General features: G+C 41.9%; 1 protein-coding gene across 8 annotated transcripts in view; it reads right to left on the reverse strand.

The window, feature by feature from the left end:
• IL1RAPL1 (interleukin 1 receptor accessory protein like 1) overlaps window positions 1-25,326 on the reverse strand; it is a 1,164,933-nt gene that overhangs the window by 584,780 nt on the left and 554,827 nt on the right. For all 8 annotated transcript variants that reach the window (XM_053311513.1, XM_053311511.1, XM_053311510.1 and 5 more), the window contains one exon: window positions 7,082-7,361. In XM_053311513.1, coding sequence (XP_053167488.1) covers window positions 7,082-7,361 — 280 coding nt within the window. The remainder of the gene's footprint in view (window positions 1-7,081; window positions 7,362-25,326) is intronic.

The following is a 25,326-nucleotide window of genomic DNA, read 5'->3' on the forward strand; positions in this document are numbered from 1 at the left end:
CCAATAAGCTTTTTAGTTTCACTGTTGGTTATTGTGGTGATGTATTTAAATTTGTTAAATCTATATACTGCCTTTCATACCAATTTTTTCTCAAGGTAGTTCATAGCATACATATAAAAACAACCATAATATCCCTAAAAATGAACAATCAACACACAATAAAACAATGAGCAAAAAGAAAACAGCACCTCTGAAAGTATGTTCTGGGGTCTAGAATTTTGACTTTTTGTGCACACACCCCTTGGCATCCCTACAGAGGGGTATAATTTGGCCTGTCCTGTGTTTGGGAGAATCAGTCCAGGAAGAGGCATTGAGACAAGAATAGCTAGGAGGCAGGCAAGGGAGGAAGTGCGGTCACTGCATCCGGCCCTCTGGGAATTTGCACCGGACTCTCCAACACCCCAAATAACCTTCCAGCATGGCCCTCTGAAATCTTTCCTGAGACACACACACACACACACACACACACACACACACACACACACACACACACACCAACTCATTCCACTTTGTGCTTGGTGGGTTCTTCTGACCAGTCCTTCTTTTTTCATCTACCTGAATTCACTCAGATCTTTCCTCTCATCTCCCATTTTTCTCCTGGTCCTTTGGACTGACCATTCCTTCTCTCATCACCCAAACTTGTTTGGGTGCCGTTCGCTCTCATTCCTTGCTCTCCTGCTGGTTCTTTTTATTGGATCTTTTTCCATTTCCTACCCAAACTTGTTTTGAGTCTTGCTCCTTGCCTCACTTGCCTCATTATCTGTTCCCTGGACTGACTTCTCCTCTCCTTGTATCCAAACTTGTTTGGGTGCCTGTCTCTCTTTCCTGCTCTTCTCCCGGTTCTTCTAACCAACCTTTCCTTTTTCTTTACCCATCTCTTCTTCCATCCTCTTCTTCCATGGCTGTTTCTGATGCTGATCTCTCTTTCCCCAGCCTCTGTCAGATCCTTCCACTGAACAAATAATCCATTCTTGTTTCTCCTTCCCCATCTCCAACAGTAGAAAGCACCCATTCAGTAACAGTATAGCAGAGGTAAAATATTAAAGCTCAGACACATGAACATCTTAAAGGTCTATAATGCAGGAACTCCTTTGTTAGCATCATGGGCAAGTCTAATGATTAAATTCAATAAAATATTTTTTATCTGAACTTTTAACCCTGTGCTTGTGACTTTCAAGGAACTGCCTGTTTTATAACCTCACCTACAAGGTCACAAAGGGGCTCAACAGTCAGGTCTTTTACCTGCCTCTTAAAGGCAGTGATGGAAGCCAAAGAGTGAATGTCCAATGGGAGAGTGTTCCAAAGCCTGAAGGGTAATCACTAAGAAAGCTCTGTCTTGTGTCCCTGACATGAACCTCTCTCAACATAGGCATACAGAGCAGAGCCCATCTGATGATCTTGTCAGGCAGGCAGTCCTTTAGATATTCAGGGCTCAAAATGTTAAGGTCTTTAAAGGTTATAACCAGCACCTTGAATTGGATGTGGAAACTAAATCAGCAGCCAGTGCAGCATGTTGCAAATGGACATAATATGGTTCCAGTGGCAGCTCTGGGCAAAACCCAGCTGCTGCATTTTGCACTAGCTGCAGTATTCAAATATTCTTCAAGGACAGCCTCACATAAAAGCACATTGCAATGATCCAGCCATGACATAGCAGTGGCCAGGTCTGCCTTCTCAAGAATAACTGGTATACTAGTCTAACCTATACAAAAGCACCCGACAGTGTTCCCTCTAAGGTGTGTATGTGTGCACGCACTCACACATTTTTTGATGTCTGCTCAGACAATTTTAGATCCTGCTCAGGTTGAATTAGGAAAGCCCCTCTCTGAATTCACATGCACACACATTGCCTTGATACTTCCACCCAGAATAAACTCATTCTGCACACAGATGAAAAAAATTAGAGAGAACACTGGCACCCATGGCTACTGTTTCCACCTAAGCATCCTTTAGCAGATTCAGATCCAGCAGTACCCCAATCTGTGCACCTTCTCTTTCAAGGGAAGTGAAACTCCCATCAAGATACAGTTCAATCCCCCATTTCCTGATGCCTCTCCTACAGATCAGCAGCACCTCCCTTCTTGTTTCGGCTTACTAGCCAACCTTCAGTCCATCACAACTTCTAGACGCCAGTTCATACTTCTAGAGCCCAGTCCAGAACCTCTTTCCCCTCCCTAGGATCACATGACAAAAGTGATAGAATAGAGTGTCAACGGCCTATTGATGTTCAGCCCAAATCTCCAGATGATTATTCCAGGTCTCAATCAGGGAATCAACAAAATCACCAGCAGAGCCAATGCTAAATCATTCCAAGTCATCTTGAATCTTATTGAATCCAATCATCTTCTTGGCCAGACCATCCTAATAGGCCCCTCATCGCTGTAGAGGTGGGAATGTGTTTGTAAGTCCAACCTTAACCATGGACGGATGGTTGTCCGTCCATGATTTCAGAACAAAAATTTCAGTCCCAAATCCAGGAGAGAAGTCAGATTGAAAAGAGTCAAGAATTCATACCATCCAAAATCATCTGCAGTTACACAGCCACCAAACATTCTGTCATCTTGCCCAAAATGAAAAGATCTGGAAAAGGGTTTTAATTATTTAAGTAAGAGGAATTAAGGGCTGGTTGTTGTTTTTAAATGGTTCTACCACTGCCTCCTTAAAGCTCGATAGTCTCATGCCCTCCCTTAAGGAGGCACAGATACTATGAACTTTATCTGCAAAATGACATGCAGACTGGTCACAGTGTTGATTCCTACTTGCCTTTTCCTTTGGTTTTTAGTTCACTCAGTTGTATTTATTGTTCTTTGGTATTTTTAATAGTGTATTTTAAATTTATTCTTGTGGACTATCTTGAGGGCCCTCATACAGCCAAAAGGTGGCATGTTTCCATTTATTCAATCTTTCAAATTAGAAAGGGGAAACAATGAACAAATGCCTCTCTGAAGGTTTCTGACCATAGCTTTCCCCACTGCTGATAGCACAACATTGGTAGCAATTATGAGCATTGGAATCCTGGAATGAACAAATTAGTTTTCTGCCATTTCCCCAAACAACTTGTTCTCAAAAGATAAAGACTGTCTCCTGAGAATCTATTACACCTTCTGCCTTCCAAATATTTTCTAGTGCCATCACATAATTTTGTATCAGTGACAACAAGCATTATCAAGAAGCAAGATAAATTAGGTAAGTTACATTGCTACAAGCTGAAGTGAAAACAGAATGTAGTCAAGCTCAGACTGAAATACTTACCAAAGGAGACCCTGCTCTATGCAACACAACAACTTTATGTGACTAGTCAGAGGAAAGTTTATTCCTTCTTAGAAACCAAGACTGACGAGTCACTGAATCCATGTTGACAAGAAAAACATTTGTTTCAAAATCAAATATTATGTTAGACCCAAATATTATGTTCTGAAAACATAAATGATGTTTAAGCAACTCTGAGAATTACTAGAAAAGTGTATTCATTTTACAATACTTTATTTAGTCAAACATTCATTCAATGCATCGGTGAATCCAATGCAAGAATTTACTATAATAATTTCCAGCTCCCTCAAGGTTGTGCTGTACAACTTGGCAATGCAAACATATCTCTTTATATAAAAACAGTTTCTCTCACGTATACGACACAGTAAAAAGACATAAAACAAAATGGGCTTCATTTTTAATCTGAACTCCTAACAGTCTTCTCAATGTCAATTTTTTTAGGATTATACAAGAAAGGTACAAGTCTGGTAATGCAGCTTCTTTTTCTTTTGTAAATGCTAGTATTCATTACCCATTGTAAATCTCAGATCTGTTGCCATTTTTGCTGCAAGAAATCTAGATTACACTGATCTCAGACCATGATGGAAATTCTGCTTTTATCAGACACATGACACCAGAACAATAACTCTGCCCAGAAAGTGAAAAGATGCAGGTTAGGATGTTGGGCTTTCTCTGTAGGCACATCTTGACACTTCTAGAGTTCAGCTTACAAGGCTGCCATTGCCACAATACCTTTCTATTTCCCAGTTGTGGGAGATTCAGCTTCTCCCACATGTATCCCCCCAGGTCCTGTCATTTCCCCCCTCTTTGTGGGGAGCAGGATTTCAGGTGACTAGCACAGCGGAGGAGCAGGGGCAGCTGGAAGAATGTAGGGACATGAATTAAGGAAGCCACAGCAGCAGCAGCACACCCCACACCACTGGGGAACTTAAAGGCACAGCACTGATTTCCAAACTGCAAACATTTGCAATTTTAGCATCATTTCAAGCAGGCCTGAATGGCTTTCCAACATCCCCAATCATCATATAACATCTCTCCACAGGCCCAATCATCATATTAAAAAAATCTAAGGACTTTGACTGAATATCTTAGTCCTACTCACCCCAAACCATAATGTGCCTGCATTTGCTTATATACATCCTGTTACCTTGACTCCTTTCCCCTTCCTTTCCTGCTCTACCTCCCCAAGGTTGTCACTGTTACAGCCAAAACTTAGGCTATAAGTTTATATCTTAGAAACCTGTCTCTCTTTTTGTGCACGCACAGGGGCGGGGGGCTTATGCTATTCTGTATTGTACTAAGTACATGGATGATAATAATAATGATAATGATGTTCATGGGTGGGTTGTATGTTATGGTAGTTGGGGAAGTTCTATTTAATGAACCCAGGCACAAGTAGTTGGGGAAGTTCCATTCTATGAACCCAGGAACAAGGTAGTGATGGTGCCTAGAAATTTAACTGTGACACCCAGACTAGGATATTCAGAGGTAGCTATTTAATAAAATCTTAATTTGTTTCAAGCAGCCCTGTTCTGTTCAAAGTATGTTACTTGTAAAGGGGATACAGAGGAGCCCATTTACCTACCCCCACCATGTCCATCATTAAGTCCAGTAATTTTGTCAAGCATCCATGGTTTGGCTACTACATTTTCAGCTGGCTCCTAGTTCCAAATAAAATTTGTCAAGGTGTGGTCTACTTTCTCTTCCAATGGCACAAGACTGGGAGGTATAACACAATCATCTAAGCCAATGTCAAGAGAAGAATGAACAAAGACACTGGGGTCATGTATATTTGCAACTCCCATAATACATTAATTGGAAAGGAGGCTGGCTGCCAGCTAATGGCTTGAACACAAAGGGGCTTAAGGGGGTAGATGGGCCAGCAGGTCCGTATATTCATAAACAGAGCTCATTCAACATGCTAATTTTCTTAATTATGTCTTGCTCATCCAATTGATCAGCCAGCAGTTCACGGACAAGTCATAGGCTGAAAGCTTCAATTACATATGCAAAGGAACCTGAAGTGGCTTATGGTACACAATGGTGGATGAAAAAGCTCAGTATTTATCTAAAATTACTATAGATTGTTGAATGATTAGTTGGAATAATGCAGTACTTTCAGCAGAGGGAATAAATTGGGAGATCACAGAGAAGACGATAAATTTGCTCTAAATGCTCTTCTTCTACTACACTGTGTATCTACATCATTAGGCCATGTACTTGAGCTGAAGCAATTATTCACCTTTAGATTTGTCCTGTGTGTGTTTGTGTGTGTGTGTGTGTGTGTGGTGTTTTCTCTGGGCAAAAATAATAAGGAAAAAATACTTTTCACTGTGGAGAATGAAGAGCATAATGAGGCTGGCTAGTACTGGGGCTGAGAAGCAGCAGAAAACATGAAACTTTGGCAATCATCTCAGTAACAAGTGCTAAAATGACAAAGACACGGCATGGTCTGTTTCTGGGCTTTCTCTGGCTATGAAACTGCACTCCCTTAATAACAGGTGCACTGTCTTCCCAGTCGCACTTTCAGGACTGAAATTTATTATGGCTCCTGGAGTAAGCCGGTAACTGAATCATATCTACAGATCTGTGTCAATGAAGAGCTATCAGAGCTTTAACGGTCTTTCTGAAAAAGGCAATAAGCAAAATGTTACAACCCATTTAGCAAGAAACTGTGCATTTTCTCTGCAAGGCTTTCCCTGCATTTTTATTTGCATCATTTAACCTCTCTCTAAATTTAATTCTATATTCTGTGGTAATTTTCAAAATCTAAATGGGAGCCCAGATGGTCTCTGTTTTCTCCATAGGCAAGAAAATATATCTCAGTATGAATCATCTTAGTGATGCAGAAGGAAGTGAAATATGCATTTCCAAAGCAAGTGCTGTGAGAAGTGATATACTATACTGGAATGTGTGTGACTCTGCCTGAGATCAAGAGAGAAGGAGGGGGTGCTGTTTTAATTTCACCCCATTGCAATTTTCAGTTGAAAGTTACTTATAAAAGGATATCTACTATATAAGTTAAAGACAATTTTCTTCTTTTTTTCTTTGCCCAGCACTTCCCTTCTGCACACATTCTAATGGCATATAGGACTATCATGACAGAAAGCCTCTCAGAATTCAAATCAAAATAACAGAAAAAGACTTGTAGGGCAGGGGGAATCTGAATGTGCTAATCTTAACACTGCCAGTAGGAAATAAAGTATAAAATATTTCTTTCTCCAGGGAACAGCAGAGTCCCTAATATGGCTTATTACAGTCTACGGGGGAAAGATGGCATTTCAAAGATAGCATACTCCTAGCAAACTCATACAAAATGTATTCACTGTAGGGAGTATTTCACAGAACACCAACAGCATTGAAAGTCAACTACAGAACTGCATATACAAAATATAATTATTTTCTATCAATATAAAGCAATATTTATAAATATGCCAAACAGGCAAGGACATTGGCTCATCACTAGAGGTGACCTAGGTAATTTTGGAGCCTGGACCTAACGGCCTTTGGAGCACCCACCCCTCCTTTGCAGCTGAAAGTTAAGCATCATTTTTTAACACATAGGTTCCTGAGGGCACAAACCACTGCATCTAGGAAATACGATTTGTGGGGCCCCCAGGAGGTGTGGAGGCCCTGGATTTCAGCCTCGAAGTCCAGGGGTAAGAGCACCTCGGCTCATCACAAACCTTTCAGAATCAAAATGAAGACATAATTCAATGGCAATATTGTTAAGCGCTGTAAAGGAAAAAGAAAATTCATTTCCACAGCTTTGCTTTATCGAGGATCTGTCAAAAAACTATAAACCACATACCTTATGACACATGCATAAAGTCCACTATCTTGTGCCATGGTTGGGCGAAACCAAATGGCATCTTCCTCTTTGCTCATTCTAGTTCCATCAAAAGCTATAGGTTCCTCAAAATCTCCAGGTCCAGAGCTTTTGTACCACATCAAACTTAGTCCAGCGCTTTGTGCTAGGGTGTAATTTGCTCTTATATATCCATAAAACAATGCACATTTTATACGAACAGGTTCGCCCACTAAGACTTGATACTTCTTGTAATCCACTGACCAATCAGTACATCCATCAGCTATAAAAGAGAAGAGACAAAGAAAGAACAATAATTAGGGTGTTATTGTTACTCAGAATACTCAGCACAGTAACTGCCTAATTTGAGCCTGAATCTCTTAAGTTACCATGTCAGAACTATTGATTAAAAACAATACATTTCACACTAGTTTGAGGCACCAATTCTGGCTATGCACTCTCTCTCTCTCTCTCTCTCTCTCTCTCTCTCTCTCTCTCTCTCTCTCTGTTAGCACTGTATGTATATATGTAGGGTGTGTGTGTGTGTGTGTGTGTGTGTGTGTGTGTGTGTGTGTGTGTGTGTGTCTACACACACACACACACACACACACACACACTGTTAGCACCCCTACTAACTGGGCAAAGAGGCACATTTTAATCATTAGTAGTGATTCTCTTTATTTAGCTGAGTGTTGTTTTTTACTAGATCATTCTGAGGTAAATTTTTACATCATAATTGAATGAAACATGTGCAACAGGAGACTATCTAGCCCAGAAGGGACCATAATTACTGAAAAGCATTAAATACCTTCAAGATACCAATACAAATGAAAGGAGAAAATTATCTGGTATTAGAAGATGTTCAAGCAAGAAGCAATGGCTGTAAACTGGAAAGTGAAGGTTAGATCCTAAGGTGAGGTGAAAGGAAAGTGCTTGATGTTAAGACTGATTGCACAGCCACACAGAATTGTCATGATAAAGTATTCAGGTCACCATCACTCGATATTCAGCAACAAATTACTTAAGGCCTTACTGGAAATATCCAGCCTTTCTATATCACAGACTACTAAGGGTGAAAGAAAATCATCCAAGAAGTGTTTTCCATTTCTCTTAATAGCAGGCTTGAATGTAACTCTTTGGAAGCTGTTAAATGTAGACAAGGTTGATGAAGTTTAGGATGAACAAAATTTTCCACATCATTTTGCCTCCTTTAGCTGAATGACAAAAGGATTGGATTCTGTTCATATCTGTGGTAAATCAGGACCATGGTACAGTAAATGTGCTGTAGGTGTTTAATTGCCAGCTGCCTAAGAGACAACAATGCTCTTTTAGGGGACAGACTCTCACTCATGTCTCTCTGAATTGACAGTGTGGGAAACATTTTTCCTTCTCCTGAGCAGTGGTCACTAGAATCAAAGGGAGCAAAAAGGGCAATCTTGTTGCACTGCTGACCTTTTACAGTGGGTATAATTAGCATGCTGTCAGAAGGTGATTTATCATGACTACCACTGATTGATTAAACAAAATCATTACAGCTTTGTCAGGATCCAATGCAAGGTAAAGTGTGTTGTCAAGTCGGTGTCGACTCCTGGCAACCATAGAGCCCTGTGGTTTTTCTTTAGTAGAATACAGAAGGAGTTTACCATTGCCTCCTCCTGCGCAGTGTGAGATGATGCCTTTCAGCATCTTCCTATATCGCTGCTGCCCGATATAGGTGTTTCCCATCGTCTGGAAAACATACCAGTGGGGATTCAAACTGGCAACCTCTGGCTTGATAATCAGGGGCGTATCTAGGGTAGGGCAGGAAGGGCACATGCCCCGGGCGCCACTTGAAGGGGGCACCATTTAAAAAAATAATAAAAAATTAAAAAGGATGACTGCTGAAAACAAAATGGCCACTATGCATGCTCAAATGGCCTCTGTGAGGCCCTAGGCGATGCCAGGCCTCGCAGAGGCCATTTGAGCATGTGCGGCAGCCATTTTGTTTTCAGTGGCCATTTTAAAAAAAATTAATGGCCACCGCACATGCTCAAATGGTCCCTGTGAAGCCCTAGGCCTTGCCAGGCCACGCAGAGGCCATTTGAGCATGTGTGGTGGCCTCCAAAATGGCCACCATGCCAATATTTGCAGGTCCAAACAGGCCCAGAAATCAGCCTAGGACGGGATGTGGCAGTGAATTAAGAGGCTGGCAGGGGAAGGGGGAACCTTTGCAGGCCCCCCCCCACAGCCTTTAGGAAGCCCCCCGAAGGGGCTACAGGTAATTTTTTTAATGAGACCCAGCATACTGAAATTTGTAATTTTCCAGCATTTTTTGGTCTGGCTACATCCACTGCTAAATAGTTTTTGAAATATTAAAAGATTAAAGAGCTTGAATTGTATTTTTGAGCTGATATTATGGTAAAATTATCTGAAAGATGGGTGTCATATGTTTGGACAGGGGGCGCTATTTTCCCTAGATACGCCTCCGTTGATAAACAAGTCATTTCCCCACTCCACCATGGCTTATTTTTAAAAAGTAACTTCTTCAAACCAAGTTCTACTGTGTGACATCAAAGGGTTGGACAAGTTGCAGGTTGACTGTAGAATATTCCTGGGATTAGAAAAACTGTTATTGACTTCCAAGCTCTTAGGGATGGTGATACTGTGTTTCTCAAATTCTCTCATCAACTTATTAAATACTGCTTGGCTGAAGTCTGGCAGATGAGATTATCTAACAGCCATTTGAATAATCTATATTTAAGTGTATGGTGTTTGTGAATTATGGGTATAAGTATTTTTAACTGCATTATAAAATATATAACATTACTTAGTAAACTTCATTTTCATTTTCACAAAGAAACAATTCATATCATCCATGGAACATAGTTGGATAATATATTCATATATTTATAGCATATATTTGGAGAATATATAGAACCTATTTGGAGAATATATATATTTGGAACACTAACTTATGTACCATAAGCACAAGAATTGTGATATTATCTGACCTCCTGTGATAGTGGCACCCATAGTATGTTCAATTTCATGGAAAAGAATACTCTGTTTTCCTTCATGATTAAGAGAGATTTTGCTATCCCAAGCAGTTAGTCTTTATTGGTTCAGTTTAGAATTCATTGTGCCATACAATCCCAGTGATGACCCATTTATTTATGTTCGTGTTCATCTCATAAAAAGAAGCCACATGGAGGCAAGCTCTCTTTGTTGTGAATTCTCCAGGCTGCCTTAGGGATAGGCCGATGAAGAAAAAGGATTGTAGAACATGCAGGGAAGCAGGTAACCCAGGACGCCTTTCTCCTGCTTCTCTATAAATTTGCTATCTCTCACATTTCTCAGAAAAACTTTATTGGTTTTTTTCTCTTACATGGGCTAGTATTTGTTGACACATGCTGGTGCTAGAGGTGGGATAACATTTTAATGTATATTCTGTTTCATATATTTTAATTGCTCATATATCATTTGTGAAGGCCAAGAGCTTTCAGGATTGAGGGAACAAAAAAAAAAAAGATCTACAAATATCAATCCTAACTCTAAATATGGTTACATGACTTGCTATCGATGCGTGCCTTATGAAAGAATCCCATATCCACCAACCTGTCTACCCTCTTATCAACTGACACCATAAGAATTGTGTATATAAAAGACAAGAGAGTATTAAAAAGTAACAAATCTGTGTGAAGCAGACACATCAACAATAATATCGCTTCCAGGGTTGGATTAAGCTTTTTGCTGCCTATAGGCTTTTTGCCATCCTTTTACCTAAAAAAAAAAAAAAATTGCCTTAAAAAAAATTAAGGTAAAAAGGGGTGGGGAACTTTCTGCTCGCCAACTCCACCCTTGCTGCAGCTGCCGCTGCCCACAGAAAGGGGTGGCAAAATTTGAGGAGGGGCAAAATTTGCTGTTCCTCAAATTTTGCCGTAAGCAAATGCCTACTATGCCTTTCCGGTAATCCACCACTGATTGCTTCAGAAATGTGACTCCAAAAGCTATTTCTCTATGACAGAGGGGAAAAACAGAACTCAAAAGGATAATCAAGGGTTTGGCAGAAAATTCATCTCAAAGACAAATCTAGAAGCATTCTATCAGGGTCACTGGTGGATCTGGTGGTCTCCAACATCTTTAATTTAATTATAGTAAGACTAAAGTCTTAGTGTTCGCCAAGCAAGCTAGGCGTTATAATTGGTCCATACAAGGAAACAATATTGAGCAGGTTAATTCCTTTAAATATCTAGGAATTACGTTTCACTCTGTTGGCTCTAGAAATGCCCATTTTAACTCCATCAGACAGTCTGCTCAAATGGTTGTAAATAAGATCAAATCTTATCATTTTACACATGGTACTGCTTTTATACCTGCGACAGTGAGACTTTATACAGCCAAAGTACTGCCTTTGCTCTTATATGGAGCCCAGCTGGGACCTGCAAGTAATTTTGCCTTACTGGAGGTTATCCAGACTAAGTTTATTAGATGCATTTTGCAGGTTCCATGTTGTGCTCCGAATGCTGTCATCAGAAGAGAAGTTGGTCTTATTAGGTTGGAATCCTTATACTGGTGCTGTATTTTTCGATTTTGGTTAAAATTGAGCTTTGGACAGGCGGGTTTAGCCTCTTTGGCTATGAATGATGGTTTTAATTCGAGCTGGAAACGAGCTGTGTTGAGCAAATTTTCCTTTTTTGGCCTCTCCATAGAGGATTTGCATACTGTAGGAATTGAGCAAGCCAGGAAGTTAGTTAAGCAATGTGTCCTGGATATAGAAGTTCAACAAGAAGGTGCATGGCTCAAGCAGGGTTTATACTTAAGGAGTCAAGCTATTAATCTTAAACCAGCTAAATACTTTGATGTGGTGCTTGTCCCTAAATTTAGACGAGCCCTCACTTTAGCACGTTTAAATGTTCTTCCTACAGCAGTATTGGATGGCAGGTTCAAGGGAGTTCCGCTATTTTTATGACTTTGCCTATGTGGCAAAGGGGTTATAGAATCCACCTCGCACGTTATTCTTTATTGTGATTTTTATAGGGAACCCCGTTTAAGACTTTTATCTCCTATGTTAGACAATTTGCCTGGCTGGTCTGATGAATTTTATTTGAATTATCTTTTAACTAATGAGGACACTGGTATTATTTCTGTTATGGCCAGGTTTTGTTATATTATTTGTAAAATACGTACTGGTTTATTGTAAATGTTTGCTGGTCAATGTCATGACTGAATAAACTTATAACTAAAAAAAATCTTTTATTTCACTGACAAAGAAAGGAGTAATATAGAAGAGCAATAAAGAAGGTAGCAATTAAATCAGACAGATTATGTCAAAAGAACATTTGACTATCTATCTATCTATCTATCTATCTATAAAATCTTCTACAAAAGTACGCATTCTGACCTTAACACACTTGACTTCCTACTGCACTTTTGAGCAGCTTCATTTTATCTAATTTTTCCCTCTCTCATTCCCATCAGTCAGATAATAGTCACAATGATAACAAACTAATACATTTGCCAAGCATGAACCTTCTTCTGTTTAGGTTTCCATTACCAAAACTTCCCATTGTCAATCATACCCCTTCCTTATTTTCTGAAATTGGGAAAACACCTGCATTATTCAAAAGCTTGAAATTTCAGAGCTATGTTCAGTGAAGTGGCTGTAGTCCTAATCTCAATTTTAATATGCAACCAGTTATTGTAACGGATAATAGCACAACACAGGGAATACGACAAATATCATTCATGCAGTTGTTTCTCTGAATAGCTTCAGGACATGAAGTAAACCACAGTACATCACTGTCCTCATAATGAGATCGTTCTGCTGGATAAACAAGCTCCCTGCAGGCTGTACCTGCTGATAGGACCCAGCGAACCAAATATTTAACCATTCAGAGGGGGCCCTCGCTGCCATTCTTCAGAATTGCACATACTATTTTCAGGGGAAATTTGATTCAGAGAAGTAGAAAATTGAGCTACTAAGTTCTGGTACAATAGCAACTTATTCTTTGCTAGAACCTGGCTTAATAAGAGAGCTTCAATTCAATTTCTGTAAAGTAACACAAGATTCAGATCTTCCAATACAGCACAGGAAATCTAAATTCCTTATATCTTACCAATAGTAAGATTCAGTCCAGAAAGGGAAGAAAATAAAGAACTTGTAAACGTACTGCTATAAAACCCAACACATAGAAAGGAAGATATGCTTCACACATCTTTAATTACACCACAAGAAAACAATCATGCCAGTTCTTGAAAACATTTCAGATCAAACTTTGTTACCCAACCAAACTCACCATGATGTATTAAGCTGAGGACAGGTACTGCCACTACTCATGTGTCCAGAGGTTCTCTCATAAATACACATTCTCTCTCATTTTAAATATACAGAAGGCTCTATGGCACTGGATTAAAATATTTATGAGAGGTTCTCTCTCTCTCTCTCTCTCTCTCTCTCTCTCACACACACACACACACACACACACACACACACACACACACACATTTTAATAAATACACCCTATCACACACAATGCTTTAAGTTCAAGAAGGGTGTGACTCTCCTCCTACGGAAGACGGCTTTGGGGGAAGCCGTCACCTCTTCTGAGGATTCACGGAACCAGTCAGGCAGCAAAAGCAGATCTCAAATCACCCAGAATTAGTGTTTTGGGTGAGGAAAAGGCATGGAAATATTTCCAGGATTTTTCCAGTAAGTTGTTTACTGCTTTTGTAACCTTATCTGGTGTTGCTACTAGGGGTGTGCACGGAACAAGTCTGGCACTGGGGTGGGGGGGGTTCCAATAAAAACAGGGGGGGCTCTACTCACCCCTTCCAGTAAAAAAACGTATTTCTTGTACTAATTGGGCGGCAGGGTGCCGCCCGCTTCAATCTCCTGGCGCGGGCTCCTCGTATCCATCGGGGCGGCAGGATCGCTCCCAGTCCCTGCCGCCCCCTTCAAGTTAAGTCCCCCTCGGCTGGCGGCCGCCCCCTGAAGTTCCCCAGAGGTCCCACGCCACCCCCTTCTTTCCAAAACTACCCCCATTACCAGAGGACGGCAGGAGAACTCCCTGCCGTCCCCTTCCCCCTTGCCGGCTGGGCTGCAAATGGCTTCTAGGAAGCCTTTCGCGCGCGTGCGCGAAAGGCTTCCTAGAAGCCATTTGCAGCCCAGCCGGCAAGGCGAGCGGACGGCAGGGAGTTCTCCCGCCGCCCGCTCGCTAAAGTAAGCGCTTACTTTAGCGAGCGGGCGGCGGGAGAACTCCCTGCCGTCCGCTCGCCTTGCCGGCTGGGCTGCAAATGGCTTCTAGGAAGCCTTTCGCGCACGCGCGCGAAAGGCTTCCTAGAAGCCATTTGCAGCCCAGCCAGCAAGGAGAAAGGGGACGGCAGGGAGTTCTCCTGCCGTCCTCTGGTAATGGGGGTAGTTTTGGAAAGAAGGGGGTGGCGGGGGACCTCTGGGGAACTTCAGGGGGTGGCCGCCAGCCGAGGGGGACTTAACTTGAAGGGGGCGGCAGGGACTGGGAGCGATCCTGCCGCCCCGATGGATACGAGGAGCCCGCGCCAGGAGATTGAAGCGGGTGGCACCCTGCCGCCCAATTAGTACAAGAAATACGTTTTTTTACTGGAAGGGGTGAGTAGAGCCCCCCCTGTTTTTATTGGAACCCCCCCACCCGAACCAAAACCACCCCGTGCCCGGACCGGTCTGGAGGCCTTTAGAATGGCCTCCGAACTGGTCCGTGCACATGACTAGTTGCTACTGCAACATACCTTTCCTGGATAGGGCTTCTTTCTTTTTCCTATAAGGATCTCAGCAATTAGAGATCATATTGTGATGACATTGTATGCTACATAGCCAATCAAATCTGGGAGCATGGTGCTGACAGCACTTAAGGCAAACATAGCCAGTCTAGAACACAGGCAATGCTTGCTGAACTGACACACAGGGTGTCTTAGCCAATCAGGGATCACTGAGGCTAAACACAAACTATTCAGATAAAGGGCAATGTTTCCTGAATAAGAAATACCTTTGTCCACCTTCTCGAGAATTCTTGAAAAATTGCTGAAAAGGAAAGTTGCTTTTGATTCCTATGAAAATGTAGAGTTGTGCAGAAACGGGAGCTTAATGGGGGAGGAACCAATGAATTGAGACTCCCCCCAGAAAACATCGCCTTCCTCTCCCACAGTAACCAAAGAAGTACCACCTGCTTTTGTTCTGTTAATGTGTACAATTAAGGCAGACAGTCCTTGATAATCCATGTATTCGGACCCGAAAGAGAGAATGACAATGAATTCCCAGAGCTGAACATTTTCTGTTCTGCATCAGTTTTATGACTGCTTACTTAGAAAAGACAAATCTTTGGTTTGTTTGCTAGTCTTTAAAAAACACAATAATAATTATATACCTAGGAACCCTTGCCCGGGTAAGCCAGCTGTTGGGCTGAAGAAAAATACCTTCACGTGATTTTAGGATATTTCAGAGAATATATTGAAGGATATTCTTTGCAGCTCTAACACAAAATATGTGCTCTATCACAGAGCTACAGTTCCTCCCCATCCTTTTGCAATCATGACTGTCATGATTCGCATATATACTTCACAGTATGGTTATATATTAATTATGTTTGGCTTGCTAAAATCACCTTTTATTTTCTCTGTAACATTGATGTCTGCAAAGTTTCTGAGCAACACTAACGATCCTATCAGGATTTCGTGTGACCTGTCCTGCTACATTTCAAAACCTTCAGAAATGTTTATGGAAGACTGCCAGTTGTGAATGCACGTATACTCAGCAACAGGAATGCACAAACATACATTGATTTGCTCTGAAAGATCTCTTATATACCTTGTAATGCTAGGCAGGCTGAAGATAATACTCTCCACTGTTTCCAACGAGAGTTAGGTTTGATCTGTATTGCTGTTCTTTGTCCCTCAAGGCTTCAGTGACTACAACAAAATGACTAGCCTACAAGACACACTCTACTATCAAAACTACCAATTATATTAGTTGCTATCTGTTACCAAACAAACTTGGACAAGGTCAGTTGTTCAAACAGAAACTGTCAAAGGTCAGGCAGTCACTGAAGTACATGTGTATAAGTAGCTGCTGTATAATATACTGAACTGCAGATACTCTACGACTTGACAACAGCTGTGGCTGTAGTATGCTCTGTTTGAAAAAGAACATTCAGTTTTTCTTAATGTGATAGCAGATAAAAAGTAAGATAATCAAACCAACATAGGGAGGCACGTTGCTAGCTACATAGGAAAGTGAAACACAAAACTACTTTTTATGACGTGCTTCCCAAACACGTTTCATAAAGCCCATAGGAGATGAAGCTCTTATAAATCCCCTGTCAGAATTCTTTGAATGACAGACTCTTCCCACACTGCTGGTCTCCATACACACATAGCCCTGTTCAGACATTATGTTGTATGGGTGTGCAGCAGGGGGTTCTCAAACCTTTTAATAGTGTGATCCCGTAAAATAATATATTAAGCCACATGACCCCGCCCCGCCATGTTTAAAGCTGCTGGCAGACATCCTGACAAATGATGTGTAGACCATAGACATGTTGCTGTGGGTCAAGCAACATGTTTCCAGTTTGGTAGAGCACTCCCAAAGTGCTCCTGGGCCACAGGCAAGATCCATAAGGTATTTGCACTCTTGCACAAGAGTGGAAGAGTACCCATTATTTGGAAGCATGGCAGACCTGTGCGGGGGCTGATACTTCACTTATGTTAGGAGCATACACACTTTGTTAGGATATCAGCCATAGATTTGATTAGGCAGAGATAAATAAAACATATTTACCTTTTAAATGAGGATGAGCTTGCTTGCTCTAATTAGTTTTTCAAACCTTGCTCTAATTAGTTTTTATGTTTGAGACTGCCAATCTAATTCTGGGCTCCAAGTTATTTTTCACTAGGTATTTGCTCATTATAGCAGCCACTGCTGAAAACACTGGTTCACACACGAGCAAAGGGAGTCAGTATTTTCATGGCTTTCTCATTTAATTCTTTGTACTCGGCTTGCACACTAATCCAAAATTTAGGAAGAGAGACTGTTGAGATTTTAAGCAAAGAGCTGCTCCAACCTTTCTGAGGCAGGGAATGGGGGACAGGAGCTGAAAGCCACCTGGCTATTACACAGCCAAGGGCAGCACAGCAATGGCACTTCTTTGGTCACTCACTGGATGAGCTCTAGCGAGTATCTCCCACAAGGGCAGGGCCGGTGCAACACAGTAAACAGGGACTCCATTGCAGGGGTGCACCGACATTGGGGGGTGCCTGCAGCGTGACCGGCCAGGGTCAATGAGGGATAATGAGTGCCGTGGGAGAAGGATGGTGGACTGGGGAAGGACACCACATGCCTGCCTCTCTCTCTCCTTACAACGCAGGCCAACTTCCTTAATAATCCATCACCTTGGACACTTTAATCAAAAAGTGATTAAATAATTAGTTTTAAATAATGGGCCATTACTTGCAAAGCTCTTGGGAGAAATCTTTATCAGCCAGCCCCTCTGATCTCTTCAGGGAGTGACAGAGTGTGTGAGTGCAAATGAGACAGGGTGGCAGGCAGGCAGTAATTGGTGCAAGGATAGGGGTGGCTGGGAGAGAAAGAGACTGTGAGGCTTGCAGGAGATCATCTCTCCAGCCCCGATTGTCCTTTCAGCATCCAGCAAGCCTTGAGCTGGGAAAGTCTTCTCTTTTTTGCAATTAACATTTCTTTCCTTTCAATTCTCCTCTTACCTGCCCACCCGCCTCCTCTTTGCTGGTTGGTTTTGCTGTAGACTCAGCTCGGAAGCTGAAGAAGGGAAAGAAGGAGGGGAAAGTGGTTCATGCTCCCAAGCAGGCAAGAGGTGATTTTCTGCTGCTTTTTTGGAGTGGAATGTTGTTGGCTTTACGAGGGGAAGCACCAACCCACCTTGCTGCCTTTCCCCTCCCTCTATAAACATTTATTCACTCTGCCCTGCCCTTTCCCTGGAGTAAAGGAGATAGGTTTGTGTGTGTGTTAATTATTGCATTTGAGCTGTGGTCTAGAAAAATGACTATGTTTAGATGTTGAGTTAATTCCTCCCCTCCAACTCCACAACCCCTTATTTTTTCTTCTCCCTCCAGCTCTAGCATAAAGGAGGCTGAAATTATCTCTCTTTTGTTTGCAAAGCTTTTTTTTAATCCCCCAGTGTTGGGGGGTGGGGGCGTTCCCAGTAAAGCTGGAGACCAGGCAGGTCATTTGGAGCTAGAGTTGCCAACTGTCCCACACTTTGCGGGATGTCCCGACTTTCAGCGGGGAAATGCTCGTCCCGTTTGGGATGCAATTTCTCCTGCTTTTTGACCTTAATTTTAAAAAAAACTTTTAAAGCCCCTGCTGAGTGGTGACGGAGCAGGATGGCAGCAAGAGCTCTCCCGCCTCCCAAACTATGGGAAAGGAACAGCTAATCTCTGGCGCAGGGCTGGTTGGGACGGACATGCTGGCAACAGGTGTGCTGCTGTTAAAACATAGGAAGCTGCCATATACCGAGTCAGACCATAGGTCAATCTGGCTCAGTATTGTCTACACAGACCTGTAGCGGCTACTCCAAGGTTGCAGGCAGGAATCTCTCTCAGTTGATGTGTTGCTGACCAATGAGGAAGATTTGGTGAGGAATAGGGAGGCAATAGAAACCTTTGGGAAAAATTTGATTTTGGCAAATTCAGATTTAGTAATAAAAGTCTCCAAAGAACATAATTAAAAGGGTAGGACGGTAGTCATGGTGGTCTAGCCACAATTAAATAATACTTTTATTAGGCCCCACCAAAAAGATATAACACTTTAAACCAGCTTTCAGTACTCTTCATCAGGCTGAATCTTGAGCAAAGCAAAAAAGAAAAAAGAAAATAGTGGTGGTGACTGGGCATTCTGAAATAGCCCTGAAACTCTGCAACTTATAAGAGTCTTAACACTGAGTGGGCTCATTTTACTTTCCACCTAGTCCACCACCTGGTATCACTCTCCAGATTTACAAATATAAAGACCATCATTTTTTACTTCTGTTCTCGGCCTTACAAGGGGCCTGTGTACTTCAATTATTGCTGGGCCTGAACAGAGTAACAGCTAACAAACATAGTCTGGCATACCTTGTACCTAAAGGGGGTTCATCAACATGAGTCTACTTAATTCCTCCTGTACAAATAATCAAATAAATCAAGACAACAAATTTTGGTTGACTAGCAGTAGGACTGGTGGATGATTAGGTGTGGCACATATGTGAGTAAGCAGTCAGGGAAACAAGAAGGCAAAAGCCTTAGAAGAGGAAAGAGTACTGCGAATTATTTGAGCAAGAGCAAATATGGGGAAAGGGGGATAACTGAGAAGGACTAGTCAGTGTTTAATTTCAGGGACTGATGATATGAGATTCTAAGACTCAGCAATGCCCAAATATAGTTTTTCTGGGCCCACTATAAAATTGTGATGGACGCCGAGACCCTTTATCCTCTGTGATCCTTTGTCTGTTTCTAACAATTTACAAGAAATAATTCAATTGCTCTGAAACACTGGGCAACTGATTAATGTCCTTTAGCTTCTTTTATTCCTTTTTGTGTCTGCTTCTTAAATCTCTGACTGCCTATTTCTATTTATAGACAGACATGGCAGGCAGTATGGCATGTAGATTTGTTATACGTAAGCCACAAAAGGCCTTTATCCTTTTCTATTCTGAGTGTTGGCAATTGGGAAATCAAAGGCTTTACTACTCATTTACTCACATTTGGTCAGTGGCGTGTTAATCCTACCAGCAGCACTGCCTCCTGCAGTACTTGGATCAAAATGCCTCTAATTATTACAGAGTTTGTCTGTCCTTCCTACAGCCAGTTGGCTGCCATGCCTTGTTGGTTCCTCCTCTCAGTGCACAGGAAATACAAGCAAGCACTCTGGGACTAGGCATTCTTGAAAGCAGAGCACACAGGGGGCAACGTTTCTATCTGTCTCTCCAGACAAAGGCTGAGTATCCTTTCTGTGCAATCACACACTCTTTCAGTTTTAGAAGAGAGGTTGGGCAGGCAGCTCAGTTCACAATGCTCAAACGCTGTTTCGGTTTTGCTGGAGCCAATCTCACAAGATCTGAACACCACATTAAAATGTATTGATAAAAGATGCATTTTGATGTAAAGTGCCCTGACCCCCCCCCCCTTTTTTTGGAAGGGCGGTCTATCTACTTACTATCTATCTATCTATCTATCTATCTATCTATCTATCTATCTATCTATCTATCTATCTATCTATCTAATAAATGAAAAGGAAATCAGTCTGTATAAACAGCCCCAAGCATTATCTGCAATTTAGCTTAGGGATGTGCACGGAACCGTGCAGCGCGGTCCGGCACTGAAGGGGGTCTACCTTTAAGGGCGGGGGGGTAGAACTTACCCCTCCCGCCGCTCTTCCCCCTCTGGTGCTGCAGTTTAAATCGAAGTTTTTGGGGCGGCAGCATTCCTCCCTGCCGCCCCTGCCCCCGTCGTTGCCAGGAAGTCTCAGTAACAGGAGCACGCGTTCGCCCGTCGTGGCGTGCGTGCGACGTAGGCGGCACGCGCGCGCACGGTGGCGACAGGCGCACGCGCGCCGCGATGCACACATGCGTGCTCCTGTTACTGAGACTTCCTGGCAACAACGGGGGCAGGGGCGGCAGGGAGGAATGCTGCCGCCCCAAAAACTTTTATTTAAACTGCAACACCAGAGGGGGAAGAGCGGCGGGAGGGGTAAGTTCTACCCCCCCGCCCTTAAAGGTACACACACACCCCAGTGCCAGACCGCCGGACCGGTCTGGTTCTGAACTGGTTCGGAGGCCTCCAGCATGGCCTCTGAACCGGTTCATGCACATCCCTAATTTAGCTTCATTTCTCCTCATGATTATTGGGACTGAAGTCTCTTGGTACCCCAAGCCCAAAGTAATGCTGTAAAGAGTAAGTTCCTTCTCTGGCATCTCCAATATAGGGCTGAGAGACACTCCTGCCTGCAACCTTGAAGAAGCCGCTACCAGTCTGTGTAGACAGTACTGAGCTAGATGGACCAATGGTCTGATTCAGTATATGGCAGCTTCCTATATTCCTGTGAGTGAACATTAAATGAAAATTCCCTTCCCACCCTGCTGTTAGAGTTAAATAATGTCAGAGTTTGGTTGTATTAAATGTAATTAGATGGTTCAAGTGAGCTTGGCCAGGCTCAGGTGAAGCATCTAGTTCAAAAGATTTGGTAGAATACAACCGTAGCAGAATAAACTGCTGTGAGGTTACCTATCCCAGGCAGTGATGAAGTATTGGCAAGCTGTTCCCTGAATGCACTAAGAAAATAAAATAACTTAGTTTATTTGGCTATGGCTGTATTTGATCTTACCACCATCCAAGTGTGAAGCAACAAGCCAACTGGTTGGGACTGACAGATTCCATGTTGGAGATCCAGTCAGACCCCAAACAATTATTTTTATACCCGTTAATGATTATAGTTGTTTACTGCTTTCTGACTGGATCTCCATATGCTTATGCATGTTATATGACCAGGCCCCCCAAGCATGTATATGCCACGTCAATGTACAAGAAGCTGTGGTTCCTTGTTTTTCTAACTCCATGGTGAAACCCTACTCACATTGTCAGCATCCCCCTAAGTTACTTCCACACCTAGACAGCTTCTGACTCACAAACCTCTGTAAGGTCACACTTAGGACAAAAGGCTTGCTATCTAAAGCTTGGTCAAGCTAAACTCTTCATATTAATACCTATCAATGGCTATCACTGATATGCTTCTACTAATCAGAAATTGCGCAATTAAAACCTCCAACACCACACTCACGAGCTCTCTCTCTATTTCTAAATATTAACCGAGAATTCCATAATACTCAAGGCTGAGCAGGTTAATGGAATAAATTAATTTGAATCAATATATTTCAGTTCACACTAAATGTGATTCAGGCTACAAGAGTTTCACATATTCCAGGAAGAATTCTATGGACTTTGATGAAAAACACAGTTCCAAAATAAGCAGTTTGGTGATCACACATTAATCTGCCCGACACTCCTTTCCTTGACTTCCAATTCAATGCATATTATCAGAAAACTTGTTCTATGTTTGTGGGTAATTTTACACAGTTGACTCACAAGCTACATGCCATGGGGGTAAATACAGTGAATTGGTAAAGTAACCTCAATAGGCAAAGTTAATGATAAATGCTGTATCTTTTCTGGAAGCACATTATAAGATTTGCTATTTCAATCAAAACATACTTTAAGGCATAGTAAAAATGCTTTGGTTATAACCAGAGCATGTGAAAACCAGGCTTGGATTTTCAAAAGAGGTTAATGGAGTTCAGTACTCAAATATCATCAAGATTTGTGGAAATTAGATGCAAAACTCCCTTTGGCTCCTATAAAATTTCCAGCCCTGGTTTTTTTATAGCTGACAAATCCAGATAATTAGCACTCTCTCTACTAAGAGAGAGCTAACTGGTGGAATTATAGATGGAAACGGCAAGAAACCATATATTCCTTACATATCTCATTAGAATCAAACTTACAGAATATATATCTCCAGTTCCAACATTTTTCCCCTGTTCTAATAAAAATAGTATTGCTAAAGTTAGTAAGGGATGGTTCATGATTACCTAGTGCCAGGGAACAGTGCCAGCCCATGACATTTTGTGGGCTAAGACAGAGTATCAAAAGGCACTTTTCTTTTGTCTGCTAAAAACACAACTCAAATTTCTACATTCATTCGTTCAATGCTTTTCAATTCATGCACTCCAAAAATCCTGCAAAGAACGTGAATCCCACATACAAGCAACTATCTTGTTTGTATGTACAATAAGTCTCTATATTTCATACACAATAGGCTAGAGCTTGTCAATGCACATGCACCAAGTGTAAACATGGCTATTTAGACATGTGGGTTTGTAGTATGCAAGATGTGACTTCTTTATAGGCAGTGTTTAAAGCTCCAATCAGAACACTATACAAGTAATAGCTGGTTTCTGGTTCCTAGAAGGATGCTGTTAATCCAAAAGAATAGTATAGATTTATTATTGATTAACTATATTGTGACTTCTGTATAGGATAGAAAATGTGTTCAATAGCCTTAACTTGCAAGCAAGCATTTTGAATTACTTGGAATGAAATAATCCCACTGGGAAAATGGGAATTAAGTAATTTTCACTACTAAGATGGTAGCATTGCATGGGTTGGGTGGGATTTCGAGGTCTACTACAAGCAGAATCCAGGGTCTACTATTGATGGTTCAGTTAAAAAGAGCTATAACGTGCCTCTTCAACATTCCACTCCTTTCTAATGGTCTTCTGCACTCATTGCTTTGGCTTCAAGTATAAGCAACAATATGTTCAGCTTCAGTTGGGGAACCTGAGTCAAGACAGACACACTTGTGCTTCAGGGGACATTTAAGATAGGACACGTGTCAATGGCCAACATCCAGAGCAGCCATCTGCACAGAGAGGCTGCTCTTAACTCAGGTAGAGACTTCCCAAGCAGCAGATTGCTCATGGGAGGGGTTGCAATTTTTGCTGCTCTCTCCTGCCTCTGTAAGTGCTCTTTGCCTTCTAAAAATATGTCCCTTGTCATATGTCATATAATATGTCAGATAGCCTCACTGTATAAAGATTTGGCTGAGTTGAGAACAGCCACTCTGGGGCTGTCACAGATTGCTTTATCCCAGATTGCTGCTCTGGATGTCAGCCAATGTCTGTGCTGAAATTATTGTCTAGTAATTATTTATTTTTGTAGAGGTTCTATATTACTATCCTTGTGAAAGCAACTGAAATGTGGTGATTTTATTTAGCGGGGGGGGGGAGAGTAACTGGCCCTATCCAGTCCAAGCCCAGTACCTCCAGTGACTGATGCTGGTCTATCTTATATTTCCTTTTAGATCGTGAGCGCTTTGGGGACAGGGATCCATCTTATCTATTATATTAATTCTCCTGGGTGTGTCTTGGAATGTGCATCCCAGAGCCCAGCTGATTGGCTGGGCAGTGGACACAACTGATTGGCTGAGGCACACCCAGGACATGGAGGCCAGAGGTGGCTGTGAAGGCAAGGTCCAGGAGTGGGGAAAGAAAGGGGGGGCAGAAGTGGCGGTGGGGAGGAGAGGTGGCTGGGCCCGGAAGCAGAGACTGAGGCAGAAGCTGGGGAGGAAGAGGTAACCACCGGCCCCAAAGAGCGCACAGATGCTCTGTGTGGGGTCGACTAGTTTATTTATTATTTCTCTATGTAAACAGCTTTGGAAACTTTTGTTGGAAAGCGGTATATAAATATTTGTTGTTGTTGAAAGTGGCAAGCAACAAACACAGTAAAGAAAAACATAGAGCATGATCAAAGTAATAGAGTTTGCAAAAAATGATCCAGCAAATAGGCAGCATGAATAAAACTATAACCCACTCTTAAAACAAAACCATCCTCCAGCCAGTGTATCACTACTCCCCAAAGCAAAAATGAACAGTTGGTTTTAACACAATGCCTTAAGGATTGCAAAGTTGGGACCAGTCATGCTTGGATCAGAAAAATATTCCATAGGGTCAATGCCACCTCTGAAAAGGCTCTGTTTCTAGTGGGTGTCCATTGCACCTCACATGGCAAGAGCACTTGGAGCAAGGCCCCAGATTATGACCAGTGCTATGGGAAGGAACATACAGCTTGATAATACCTTGTCTATGAGTATAAGTTGAGACGCAGAATGTGAGGTTTTCTCTCATCCTAAAAAAGTAGATCCAAAGCAATGCACATCATCATTGGAGGATTACTTTGCTATTCATATTGTACATGTATGCTCTCATTCATTTCCAGAAAACTATCAGCTTAGGCAAAGCATTGTTAGACAATTCCTCCCCGCCCCATGAAAATTGGAACAATAGACGGAAGTCACATACTAAAGCTGACATATCTGAAGAAAATCTAGCAATAGTGCTATTATGCTTGCTTGGTTAGGGTGCAGCCATTTCATAAAGGATGCCAAGTGAAGTTAGAACTACTAGTAGAACAACCTTATAACCCAGATGTCCCTGTGAGAGGGAAAATTATGAAGTGATGCCTTACTCTGCTTGATCTCTTTGCACCTTTACAATCTTTACAATGCCTCAAAGGCACTGGAGTAAAGAAAGTGCTGTATATATTTTAACATCAAGCCACAGGACTGAAACAGTTTTTGATCTGTGATTATTTAGAATTTCCTTTGGGGCTGAGATTGCTAATGCATTCTCTTTCGTCCTGGTATCCTCACTGTAACTATATCCTCACTGTTACTATAGACT

Source organism: Hemicordylus capensis, chromosome 3 (assembly GCF_027244095.1).
Source record: "Hemicordylus capensis ecotype Gifberg chromosome 3, rHemCap1.1.pri, whole genome shotgun sequence".
In the NCBI taxonomy this organism is placed as follows: Eukaryota; Metazoa; Chordata; class Lepidosauria; order Squamata; family Cordylidae; genus Hemicordylus; species Hemicordylus capensis.